The sequence below is a fragment of the Hyaena hyaena genome, unplaced genomic scaffold (genome assembly GCF_003009895.1).
Source record: "Hyaena hyaena isolate Hyena2069 unplaced genomic scaffold, ASM300989v1 scaffold_162, whole genome shotgun sequence".
Classification (NCBI taxonomy): Eukaryota; Metazoa; Chordata; class Mammalia; order Carnivora; family Hyaenidae; genus Hyaena; species Hyaena hyaena.
Genome location: NW_024080795.1, coordinates 2,855,687 through 2,869,784, shown reverse-complemented (window position 1 = coordinate 2,869,784; position 14,098 = coordinate 2,855,687). Strand labels below are relative to the sequence as shown.

The following is a 14,098-nucleotide window of genomic DNA, read 5'->3' as shown; positions in this document are numbered from 1 at the left end:
TCATACACATATATTGCAAAATGATTACCACTATAGCATTAGCTAGCATCTCCCTCATGTCACCTAATTACCATTTATTTTTTGCCGTGGGAACATTTAAGATCTTACTCTATTAGCAACTTTCAAATATATACACAGTATTATTAACCATAATCACCACACTGCACATTAGGTCCCCAGAACATATTCATCTTATGAGTGGAAATGTGTACTCTTTGACCAACATCTCCCCATTTCCCCCACCCACCAGCTAGTAACCATGGTTTTACTTTCTGGTTCTATGAGTTTAGTTTTTTTAGGTTCCATATATAAGTGAGATCATACAATATTTGTCTTTTTCTGTCTTTTCCGGTAAAATTTCATATTTTAATTAATCTAAGCTTTGGGTAAAATAAGAACTCTGTTCATTTTAAAAAATGCAGCCGTCATTCTAAAGTCAAGTGGGACATGAAGAATGAATATGCTTACTCGGTTTCCTCCTTGTAGACAAAGCAGTCATTTGGACTGATCGTCTTGCAGGGATTCCCCTTGCCCTACTCCTGAGTTTCTCCTCCCAGTCATGGCTCTTACCAAGTGCCTATTACCGGCAGTGCCTTCATTTACCCAGGGAGGCTCATCACCTCTGCAGCAAGAGAAGATTAGACTGTTTTGGCAAATGGTTGTCAATATGTCCAGGTATGAATTGGGTTCACTGACAGGCACCTGAACTTTTACATGATGGGTGCTAATTCCTGCTAATTGCCATCACCTCATAATTAAATTGGCAGGGCCCTTGGCATGTCACTGGAGACATCCTTTCAACATAGCATTAATCCCTTAATCAACATGTTAGGAGGAACTTGGGTAGATATTAAATCTACATGTAATCATGAGGCCAAAATACTGCTAAGATCACTTAATACAAGAATGCTGCCACAATTTATAGTTTCTCCATGATGGACATTGGTCGATCCATGATTTCAGAAGGGTGTTAAGCAAATGCATAAATGAATGAATTATTCTGTATGACCATGAAGCCTAGATAGAATCCTCCCATGTATATACCAAAAAGCTCTGAGGAAAAAATATCCACAAGATATGAAAAATTCACTTACCTAGTAAACTTTCAGAGTAGGACACACAGATCAATATGCTATAGGGATGGGTCTAGTGGACTCTGGTTATAAGGCAAGAAAGCTGCTGTCAATTAGGCCTTATGAGACTGATATACCCAGAAGAGCTGAGTCTGTACTATCTGCATGTAACTTGCATGTTCTGAGTCTGTACTACTTGCATGCCATTTGTATGCTCTATGCTGTGTACTTAACATTTAAAAAGTTTAATTTAATCTTAAATCTCTTGTGATTCTCCTTCTCTGGTCAAACTATCATCAAAGGCTTTAAGAAATTTGAAATTAAAAGATTCAGAGAAAAGGTATCTATGTCCTCACAGCCAACTTTCCTTTTAGAAATATTGACCATGGAATTTCATTCTATAATGAACTTCTAAGCTATATGGTTATTTTCTCCCAAGATTCTGGTGTATTCCATCATAATTAAGTCCACAGCATCATTTCCCCTCACTGCTTCTTCAACATTCTGATAAATGAAATTCTCAGTAAGGCAAATCACAATTTTATCAGATGCTCTGCTTTTAGAGGAATGAGACTTCTATGAGATGCCTGGACAGCTGAAGCTTTCCATTCCTACTGTAGTTTGCCTCTAATGCCAGTTCTATTATCTTCATTATGGAAGCATCAACCATGCCCTCTGTGAAATATTTCCTGGATGGCACTACAATTTCTCCCAATTTGTATGCTCCTGAAAATGTTCTCCATCTTATTCTCCTTCATATTTTGTGGATTTCCACCCAGGTTTAATATATTTTTAATATTTGAGGGTGAGAAGGTCCCTAGGACAGGATCACAAAGAAAATTCTTGAGGAATGAGTATCCCACATAGGCAGAACCTTACCATCAACCCTGTATGAAAGGATTGACCCACAAATGCCCAATAAGAAGTTACTATCTGACTGAAAGTCTTCCTTCCCTGTCGTCTTTCTACAGTTCTGTCAGTCAACACAATTTTTTTTTGTACAAAGAAATTGACAGGTACAAATTTCAGGGGGAAAAAGATAGTCAGGGTCAGATAGCTCCAAACAGTATCATTACATGCAATATAAAAATATCTGAATGGAAGAATCCATTTAGTCAAAGTGATATCAGAAGCTTTTATTTCACCACACATTTTTCAATACTTTCCTCTGTGCAAGCTGGAATGCCAGAGAAAACAGAGGGGCCTGGCAAACTCCAAAGTGTACACTCAGCCTTACTTCCATGATATGGGGTCTAAATTCCTCAAGTTAAAAAAAATAAAAATAAAATTTTACCTAACCTCTGTTTATCCCACAATCATAGTTGGAAAAGAACTGGACTGAACAACATAGCATATAATTTGCAGAACAGCAAACACAATTATCATACAATGATATTTGTGCAATTATCTTACAATGTACATCTTGTTCTCCAAAATTCCTCAATATAAATTCTTTTTTTCCAGAGGTAGATGTAGGTATCCATGTATGTATGTATGTATTCTTTTTTTTAAGTTTTGTTTTTATTTTTTTATTCTTTTAAATATTGTCAAGTTGGTTTCCATATAACACCCAGTGCTCATCCCAACAAATGCCCTCCCCCATGCCCATCACCCCCCCCAAAATAAATTCTTCATAGCACTACTTGAACATTTAATTTGATAGCAGAAAAGAAAATAAATTAATGAAGAATTTCTCAGAGAGAAGAAAGTTTCTCTTTGAGGAAGATTGGCTGTGGTTCCCCAGTACAACAATATTTACTGAACAGAATCACTGCTACATGGAACAGTCACTGAAATTCTCATTAACCAGGTTAGGAAGAAAGTGAACATTATTTTAATTAGCTAAATATAGCAGAAACTTCTTCTTCCTTTGTTTTCTTTCTCTCTATTTGCATTAGGCAACTAAATTATAAAGGAGGGATACCTCCTAAATCCCCAAAGTGGAAACTGTTCTTTAAGACTGAGGTCATTAATTCTTAAACCACCACAAGATTATCCAAATTTCCAAAGTTCCTTCTTGCACTTGAATTGTGCCTTCTTTTAACGCTACTTAAATATTTTTGGTCTGTAAGTACACTATACATTTTTGGCAAACACCAATATTAGAAAAAAAGATCTAGATGTATTCAGAAACAACATCTCCTCAATTTATTTTTCTGTGGCTGGGAACAAAGTAACAGAATTTTCAATACCTCAAGAAGAAATTTCATTTTCATATTTGTTCAGGCAAAGAAAAATTGTATGTCATGAACTGGCATGAACTATATTATTATTATGTATGCTAGACAATGAATTTCTTTATTGTTTTTGGACACCAACCTTTCATGGTAGCCTTATTACAAGCCTTCTCTATGTAAATAAAAGAAAAATATATTTAACAAGTAGAAATAAATGTTCATGATTCACCAGCACAGTTAACTCAAGATTTTCCAGCCTTATAACCACAACTGATAGGAAGATTTATTACCACAGCTGCTTGTATTAAACTTCTTTTCCTTGCAGTTGAAGGAATCAAATTTCTTTTTGGAGATTAGTCATTTGTGGGGGTGTTGCCAACTGCAAAATGCTTCTGTTATGAATGAGGTGCACTTCTCTGTTGCTGTCCTCCAGCCCTAAGTCAGTGAGTAATTTTCATCTTTTTATGTGTCTTTTCCCGCCTACCATCAGGAACAAATTTTAATGACTTACACAGTCAAACTTTCTTTAGTTGTTACTCAAAGTTAAAACTTCAGATGGTATTGTTTCTAATAACGTGATAATCTCACAAAGAAAGGTGGGATAAAATGACATTTTGGCACATGTTTACAACTATGAAATTCAAGCAGAAGGAAAAGTCTATATGGGATGTGAAAGTGGGAATGAGCTAACGTATCTTATGTGGCTAATAATTGTGCCGGGCACTGTGCTAGGTTCTTTATAGACACAATCTTATCTAATTCTTAAACAATCCTGCAAGAAACTAGCTAATATTCCCACTAAATATGTACGGAAACTGACTTTCTCAAGATTGTGTGGTTTATTCGTGGCTGAACCACAATTTAGGCTTAGAATCCACTGACTCCCTTACTTTCATTCTGTATTTTGACATTCTGCTTTTTGGGTATGAAGAATTAGGCAATTATATGCAGCACTAATGTAACAATACAGTATGGAGAGATTTGGTTCTGTGTCTAAATAAGAAAATCCTACAGCCAAAATAGATTTCAATGGGTCATCTGTTTCACTCCCTACTGAAATCATACAAAACTGACAGGGCTTTGTCTTTTCCTTCCTTCCTTCCTTCCTTCCTTCCTTCCTTCCTTCCTTCCTTCCTTCCTTCCTTCTTTCTTTTGCACTTCTGGAAACATGCATTCCAAAATTTGACTTATCTCTCTTCAAAGTTTCCAGTAACTATTGTCTTCATAAAATCCTTTTATCTAATGCAATTTTCCCATCACCCTTTAAACTCCTGTTTGTATTATATGGAAATGGTAGTATCTGTACATTGTAAGCTTCTGTCATTGAAGACAGATGTCAGAATAATTGAACAAAGAGTGAGATTTTAGTAAATCCACAAGTTGCTTCATTTATTTCATGTCATTTTGGCTGGTGTTGTTTTTCCATTGACTTGAGTGATTGCTTTAGGTACATATACACTTTCTCATTTACCATCCATATGTGGTTTTAATATGACATGTAAGAAACAAACAAACATGGCCAGATTTCATTGTTTCTCATTGCCATGTAGTATTCCATGGTATAGATAAACCACATCTTCTTGATCCATTCATCTGTTGATGGACACTTAGGTGGGGGAAAGGGAGAGAGGCAAACCATGAGAGACTCTTGAATGCTGACAAAAACTGAGGACTGATGGATGTGGGGGGGAGGAGGGATGGGCATGGAGGAGGGCACTTGTGGGGATGAGCACTGGGTGTTATGTGGAAACTAATTTGACAATAAACTATTTGTAAAAAAATAAAAAAAAATAAAAAAAAGAAAGAAACAAACAAAAAAGAGTTGAAAACAAATAAGTATTTTAAGCATCCACAATTGGATCATTGAGTTTAAAGTTAAAAACTATTGTTTGTTAATCAGCGAACCAACTTAAATAAAGCTGTCTATAAACGTGCATTGTCGGTGAGGAGATGTAGATATTTGCCTCTTTTTTTTTTTTTTTTTTGTCAAGAATAAAGTCAATCATCTAGCTATGCCCCTTTAGGAGAGAAATAATTCTGTTTAACTCGATGTTAATGACTGCTTATTTGATCAGGCGTAAGTACCTCTAATGGGGATCTAACACAGTCCAAACAACTTAACCTTACAAGGTTCTACAAGATAGAAAAGCAAAGAGAACCTGTATTTTCATCATTGGATACTTGAACAGCTGAGTCTAACCATTAAAACAAATGGCACACAATAATTAATCAGAAGTCTAGAACGTGAACTGTAACAGGCTACTGAGATGCTGTTCCTCTTATTTCCTAATATAGGTGACATTACATTGTATCTTTCCCAGTACTTGCGATGACTAAATGAGCAGTCTAAAGGCAGACAATGCCTCTGAGGTGACTGAATTCAGCCTCATTAAATTTTCCCAATATTCTCAAATCCAGGCTCCCTTCTTGGGACTGATGTTTTTCTACCTGGTTACAATATTTGGGAACAGCTTTATTTTTGTAGTGAGACAGGATTCTCAACATCATATCCCCATGTATTTTTTTTTTTTTTTGTCAGTAATTTATCCTTCCTTGATATCTGTTATTCCACCAGCTGGGAACCATATGTCTCGGCCCAATGCTTCAGGGACTTCCCTATCATTTTCTATACCAGCTGTTTTGCCCAGATGACCACATCCCTCTTTCCAGGGATGACAGAATGTCTCTTCCTTGCTGTCATGGTTTATGACAGGTTTGTTGCAATCTCCAATCCCCTGCATTACACCACCATTATGAATAATCAGGTTTGTGTACAGTTGGCCTTGGGAACCTGGGCCAGTGCCTTCTTAGTAGCAGTCTTACCAATCATTGCAATCCCTGCTTGTTATTATGGACAGAATACCATCAGCCATTTTACCTGTGAGATCCAGGCCCCGCTGAAGCTCGTCTGCCCAGACACTCTTGTCAGTCTGATTCTGGGTCTGGTTATCAGTGTGTTCACACTGCCCCTGCCTTTCACTATCATCCTTATTTCCTACTTCCACACTGTGGTTATCCTGCTGAGTATCCATTCTGTGGAGACCAGGCTCAAAGCTTTCTTCACCTGTGGACCTTATCTAACTGTGGTCAATGTATTTAATGGTATAGCCATCTACATGTACCTGAAACCTCAGTCAAAGAAATCTCAGGAAGAGGACAAATTCTTCTCAATATTTTATGGAGTAGTTACTCCCATGTTAATTCCCCTCATTTATACCCTGAGAAACAAGGGTGTAAAAGGTACACTGAGGAAGTTTGCCAAAGGAAATGAAAAATCCTAATGTGGAGGAAAAACAATGAAAACGCGGTCTGTAAAATTTCAATTTACGTTTTTTAAAACAAATAACAACAAAAATCTTACTGAACATTCTACTAGGTCCCTGCTAGACACTCATTAACAAGTTTACCATAAATGCTAACATTTTTGTCAAGCCACATTGAGACCTAAAGTCATGAATGTGCCAAAAATAGTTCAGAGAGAGAATAACAGTAGGAGATAGGTAAAGGTGGATGCTACAGCTGTAGTCGTCTATCAGGGACAGGTTCTTTTCTGAGGTATAAAGAGCCAGGTTTTTTGTGACAAACCATCCTTGTACTTGTCACACAAGGTGGATAAAATTCATATACAGCACACTGATTATGCAGCCATTGTATATTTTCTAGGAGTCTACCCCAATTTGAACCTAATGGACAAATAACCCCTTAATTCCCACATTTAAATGATAGCTTCTCATAGTAAGAAGTATCTTTTGTATGTATCAAACACTTTATCCCTTAAAAAGTATTCTTAAATAAGTTATTCTAATTTATACTTATAATTTCTTATTTTAAAAGTTTGCATATTATACATATTAATAAATCTTTTCTCAACCAATATTACTTCTACAAATATTAAATTTCCATCATATCAGTTTCTTACAAAAATGTCTAAACTGAAATTGTTATTCTTTTGCCTTCTCCTATTCCTCTGCCTTCTCTTCCATGATGTGCCTTAGCGACCCTCTAGCCATTTCTACTCCCACTTCTCATACACATTCATGAGCTTTCATATTTCTGTTCTAACCAAGAATCTTCATGGCCAAGAGTGTTGATTATTTTTCGCCTTCTTCCCCATTTAATAAGATGCCATATGCACCTTCTATTGTTGGTGATTAACATGGATTGCACACTTTGTATTATGGTAATTTGTTGATTATTTTTCTCATCTTAATTTTGACTCTGGAATTTTTCTGTCATAGTACATTGAGGAGGTGGTTATGTTTTGTTTCAATAATTTTCTTTCTTCCCACACTCTTTTCTTAGGTAGATGGTTATCTAGTCACACTATTTTCTGCCCTTGGCCTATTTGTTTACTTTCTGAAGGTTGATCATTGTGTGTGTGTGTGTGTGTGTGTGTGTGTGTGTAATTAATAGTCTATATAAAAAATTTAGAATGGTTCCTGGCACATAGTAAGCATTCAATAAGTTGCTATTTATTGAATATCAATTTTTTATAAATTGCTAAGATATTATTGTGATTTTCTGAAAGTTTCTGAATACTCCTACTGTTTATTTTCCCAAGTCAATCTCCTTTATACATTCTCCTCTCCAGAGTGTACAACAAGGAACGTCAACACCCCATTTGCTAGTTTTAGAAACACAGTTATATCATATTTCTCTTTGGCTCTCGCTTTTATGGCTTTACTTTTAATCTGGTTGACTCTTATTCCAGTTCCTCTGACCTGTGCTTGATATATTTTAAGTAGAGACAGCCCCAAACTTAGGAATGAGTTATGTTCAAAAGTTAACTCATAAGTCATCAGCTTGGAACTCAGAGCACGTTTTCCCCACTGATACAGAGTAGCTACATTCCAAAGGCAGCTCACCAACACCTATTTAGGTCACCATTCCATATGGCTTTTAGGTATAATACTAAAAGCCCTGGGAACAATTTTAAAGTATGCCTATTGGAAGGTAGGTTTTGAATCCACATTTGGATCCTAAAAACACAGGCACTCTTAGATGGTATTACTACTTCAAAAGAATCTGCCATGAGGATCAGTGCAACCATCCTCATGGCCTGATGGGTGTATGGGGAAATACCTAACAGATGTAAGAGTGGGACTCAGGGAGCTTCTCTAGAGACTACAAAAGTAATAACTTTCTTCTATGTATGGGTCATGCACAATTCAGAGGACTACTAATCCTCTCTTCATTTATCTTCATGTTATTGCTGGTGTTGGATGACTTGCTAACACAATGCCTGGGGCCATTCATTTCACAAACATTTACTAAATGGCTTCTATATGTTAGAGATACAAATCCAGGTAAGCCATTTGTTGCCTTTGAGAGACTTGTAATGGAGTTGGGGAGTAAATAAGCACAGTGAAGTGCTGTCGATACTGTGATCCATATTTGTACAGGTTATAAAGATGAGTTCTAAATGAACAATCAGGAAATATTTAATAGAAGAAATTACACCTTTATTAGAGTCTTGAGAGAGAAGTAGCTTGCCAATTGGATAAGGGAGGACAATTATAGTGGATGCAATACGAACAAGTACTGAGGTACAAAACCCAGCTTGGTGGACTTCGAGATACTGCTAACAATTTAATTTCCACAGCAGAAGGTGTGTGAAGTGTTTTGGCAATATATAAAACTCGAGAATAAAGCAGTAGTCCAGATTATGGAAAGACTGCTATACTATATTAAGGAACTAGCACTTTATTTACTCTACAGGTCAACAAATTACAGCCTAAAGGGCCAAATCCAGCTCTAGACTTGCACGGCCCATGAGCTAAGATTGGTGTTTAAACTGTTTAACGATGTAAGAAAAACAACAACAACATCAACAACAACAGCAGTGACTAAGAAGCCTATTCAACAAAGGCTGTGTGTAGCCTGCAAAGCCTAAAATATTTACTATCTGGCCCTTTATAGAAAAAGTATGCTGAGCTCTGTTATAAGTGGAGGGAACCATCAAAGATTTTTGAGTAGATCAGTAACATGTTCAGAATTGTGTTTTTTAAAAGCTGTGTTTTATACATAAAAACAAATGTATAAAATTGATTGAAGAGGTATAAGATTGGACATAGGGTCAATTAGGAGGCTGTTAATAATCTGCGGCTTGATGCAGAAATGAACTAAGGATGTAGCAATAAGGATTTGGGAGAAACAGGTCATTAGAGTACCTCTTCCTTTTTCATTTTTACATTTACATGTCATTTATATTCAGTGTGTATTTTCTCAGAAGCAGGGTCTTTAGCACAGATATAATAATGGCCGCAGGGGTTGGGTGATCTCATCATGAACATCATTCACTTCTTTTCTAACATTAAATGAACACATAGAGATACAGAAAGAGTAGGGTCCAAAGTCACATAGTTGTGCTTTATTCATATATGGCAGCCCCCTTCTCTGATTCAGAATAACTGTATGGCATATAAAATTGCATTTGGTTCAAAAAACATGTTTATTTAAATATAATAAATATCTTCTGGCTCCTTGCATGATTTCTGAAGTTCACTCCTCACCTGTTAATCCTTTAGACATAATGTTGCATTTCATGCATCATGAATAGTACAACCATGAGCCTTAAAGATTTTTTTCTAAAAAATATTGTTATTCAACATAGTACTGGAAGTCCTTGTCACAGAAATTATACATGAAAAAGAGATAAAAGGCATCCAAATCATTAGGGAAGAAGTAAAACTTTCACTATTTGCAGACGACATGATACTCTATATATAAAACCCAAAAGGGCACATGCACCCCAATGTTTATAGCAGCAGTATCAGCAATAGCAAAAGTATGGAAAGAGCCCAAATGTCCATCGATGCATGAGTGGAAAAAGAAGATGTGGTACTTCTCCAAAGAAGACATCCAGATGACCAACAGACACATGAAACGATGCTCAGCATCCCTTATCATTTACAAATCAAAACTACATTGAGATACCACCTCATGCCTGTCAGAGTGGCTAAAAGGAACAAATCAGGAGACTATAGATGCTGGTGAGGATGTGGAGAAATGGGCACCCTCCAGCAATGTTGGTGGGAATGTAAACTGGTACAGCCCCTCTGGAAAACAGTGTGGAGGTTTCTCAAAAAATTAACAATAGAACTCTCCTATGACCCAGCAATAACACTGCCAGGAATTTACCTAAGGGATACAGGAGTGCTGATGCATAGGAGCATATGTACCCCAATGTTCATAGCAGCACTTTCAACAAAAGCCAAATCATGGAAAGAGCCTAAGTGTCCATCAACTGACAAATGGATCAAGAATATGTGGTTTATCCCTACAATGGAATACTACATGTCAATGAGAAAAAATGAAATCTGGCCTTTGTAGCAATGTGGATGGAACTTGAGGGTGTTATGCTGAGCAAAATAAGTCAGACATAGAAAGACAGATACCATACGTTTTCACTTATAGTAGGATTAGGAGAAACTTAACAGAGGACCATGGGGGAGGGGAATGGGAAAAATAGTGGGGGAGAGGGAGGGAGGCAAATCATGAGAGATTTTGAATACTGAGAACAAACTGAGGGTTGATGGGGGTGGGAGAGAAGGGAAGGAGGATGATGGCATGGAGGAGGGCATTTGTGGGGATGAGCACTGGGTGTTATATGGAATCCAACTTGACAATAAACTATGAAAGAAAAAAAAGATGTGATATATATGTATATATATACACAATGGAGTATTACTTGGCAATCAAAAAGAATGAAATCTTGCCATTTGCAATTACATGGATGTAACTAGAGGGTATCATGCTAAATGAAATTAGTCAGTCAGAGAAAGACGAATATCATATGACTTCACTCATATGAGGACTTTAAGATACAAAACAGATGAAGGGAAGTGAAGGGAAGCAAAAATAATATAAAAACAGGGAAGGGGACAAAAACATAAGAGACTCTTAAATATGGAGAACAAACAGAGGGTTACTGGAAGGGTTGTGGGACAGGGGATGGACTAAATGGGTAAGGGGCATTAAGGAACATATTCTTGAAATCATTGTTGCACTATACGCTAACTTGGATGTAAATTTTAAAAATTAATAAAAAAGAGAAAGAAAATCAAAAAAATTCCACCAAAAAACTGCTAGAACTAATAAACAAATTCATCAGAGTCACAGGATACAAAATCAATCAACAGAAATCTGTTGCATTTCTATACATCAATAATGAAGTTATATTACAAAGCTCCTAGTGATCAAGATAGTATGGTACTAGAACAAAAAATAGACACAAAGGTCAATAGAACAGAATAGAAAATCCAGAAATAAACCCACAATTTATGGCCAATTAACCTTAGACAAAGCAGGAAAGAATATACAATGGGAAAAAGACAGTCTGTTCAACAAATGGTGTTGGGGAAACTGGACAGCAACATACAAAAGAATGAAACTGGATCACTTTGTTACACTATACACAAAAATGAATTCAAAATGGATTAAAGACCTAAATATGAGACCTGAAATCATAAAAATCCTAGAAGAGAGCATAGGCAGTTATTTCTCTGACATTGGCTGTAACGTTTTTTTGTTTTTGTTTTTGTTTTTGTTTTCTAGATAGGTCCACTAGGGTAAGGGGAACAAAAGCAAAAATAAACTATTGGGACAAAATAAAAAGTTTTTGCACAGCAGAAGAAACAATCAACAAAACTAAAAGACAACCTATGGAATAGGAGAAGATATTTGCAAATGACATATCTAATAAAGGGTTAGTATCCAAAATATATGAAGAACTTACAAAACTCAACTCTCAAAAAGCAAGTAATCCAATTAAAAACGGGCAGAAGACATGAACAGATATTCTTCCAAAGAAGACATACATATGGCCAACAGACACATGAAAAGATGCTCAACATCACTAATCATCAGGGAAATGCAAGTTAAAACTACCAGATAGCATCTCACACCTGTCAGATGGCTAAAATCAACAACAAAGGAAACAACAGGTGTTGGTGAGGATGTGGAAAAAAAGGAACCCTGATGCACTGTTGGTGGGAAGGCAAACTGATGCAGCCACTGTGGAAAATAGCATGGAAGTTCCTCAAAAAGTTAAAAACAGAACTACCCCATGATTCAGCAATTGCACTGCTAGTTATTTACCCAAAGAACATAAAAATATTAATTCAGAGGGATACATATACCCATATGTTTATAGCAGCATTATTTACAATAGCAAAGATATATAATCAGCCCAAGTGTCCACTGATAGATGAATGGATAAAGAAACTGAACATTATATATATATAATGGAAAATTAGCCATAAAAGAATGAAATCTTGCCATTTACAAGGACATGAATGGAGCTAGAAAGTATAATGCTAAGTGAAATACATCAGTCAGAGAAAGACAAATATCATATGATTTCCCTCATATGTGGAGTTTACTTCATAAGTTTCCTATAGTTTTCATCATACAGATCTCCTATATCTTTGGTTAGGTTTATTCCTAGATGTTTTATGGTTTTTTTGTGCAATTGTGAATGGGATTGGTTTCTTGATTTCTCTTTCTGTTGTTTCATTATTGGTGTATAAAAATGCAACCGATTTCTGTACGTTGATTTTTGTACCCTGCAATTTTGCTGAATTCATGGATCAGTTCTAGTAAGCTTCTGGTGGAGTCTGTCAGGTTTTCTATGTAGAGTATCATGTCGTCTGCGAAAAGTGAGAGGTTGACTTCTTCTTTGCCAATTCTGATGTCTTTTATTTCCTTTTGTTGTCCAAATAAATGAGGAAAGGAAAATAAGAGAGAGAGATAAAGAAACCAAGAAACAGACTTAACTATAGAGAACAAACTGATGGTTACCAGAGGGAAGGTAGGAGGGGATGAGTGAAATAGGTGATGGGGATTAAGGAATACACTTGTCCTGCTGAGCACTGGTTGATTAAAATGAAAACTTTAAATATATATATTTTCCTGCGGGCCTTTCTCCTTGGAGGAGGCCTGTAGGCAGCAGCCATGGGACCCAGCTCGAATGGCATGATGTTGAAACCCCACTTCCACAAGGACTGGCAGTGGCATGTCCTCATGGTTCAACCAGCCATCAGGGAAGATCTGCAGACTCAAGGCCAGAAAGCCAAAGCATGGGCCAGGGCCCCCATGTCTGGACCCAACCAGCCCATCCTGCAGTGCCTCCACAGTGAAGTATCACACTAACATGCAAGCTGGCAGGGGCTTCAGCATGGAAGGGCTGTGGGTGGCTGCCCTCCACAAGAAGGTGGCATGGACCATTGGAATCTCAGTGAATCCAAGAAGGTGGAACATGCCCATAGAGTCCCTGCAGGCCAATGTGAAATGGCTGAATGGGTATGGCTCCAAGCTCATCCTCTTCCCCAAGAATCTATCAGCCCCTAAGGAGGGAGACAGCTCTGATGAAGAACTCAAATTGGCTACTCAGTTGACAGAATCAACCATGCCCATGTGGAATGTCTATAAGAAGGAGAAATCCAGAGTCATTACAGAGTAGAACTTCAAGGCATTCACTAGTTTTCGCATGGCCGATGCCCATGCCTGGCTCTTAGGCATCAGGCAAAAAGAGCCAAGGAAACTCCAGAACAGGATGTTGAGAAGAAAAAATAAAGTACCCCTGGAAACTTGTGATTATGTATATGTGATATGTAATGTCAAATATGTATGTATAATGTCATATGTATATGTAGTATACATACATATATATATATATATGTCAGTGACTTCCAGTTTCTAAGTTTTTCTTTGCTCAAACATCATTCACTCTTTGTTTCATCATATTGGTGATTTCCTTCTTATTCTATATACTATAGAAACCCACAGATATAATCATTCTCTAATATATCAATATATAAAGTCAGTATGTTGTAAACCTTCAACACA

At 36.8% G+C, this 14,098-nt stretch overlaps 1 protein-coding gene and 1 pseudogene across 1 annotated transcript; both read left to right on the top strand.

Moving 5' to 3' along the window:
* Nucleotides 1-559: 559 nt before the first annotated feature.
* Nucleotides 560-6,531, top strand: LOC120236832 (olfactory receptor 13H1-like). The gene is made up of 2 exons (XM_039239853.1): nucleotides 560-675; nucleotides 5,790-6,531. Exons 1-2 carry the CDS (start codon nucleotides 560-562, stop codon nucleotides 6,529-6,531), a joined length of 858 nt encoding a protein of 285 aa, XP_039095784.1.
* A 6,655-nt stretch (nucleotides 6,532-13,186) lies between these two features.
* LOC120236835 lies at nucleotides 13,187-13,825 on the top strand (annotated as a pseudogene).
* The last annotated feature ends 273 nt before the right edge of the window (nucleotides 13,826-14,098 follow it).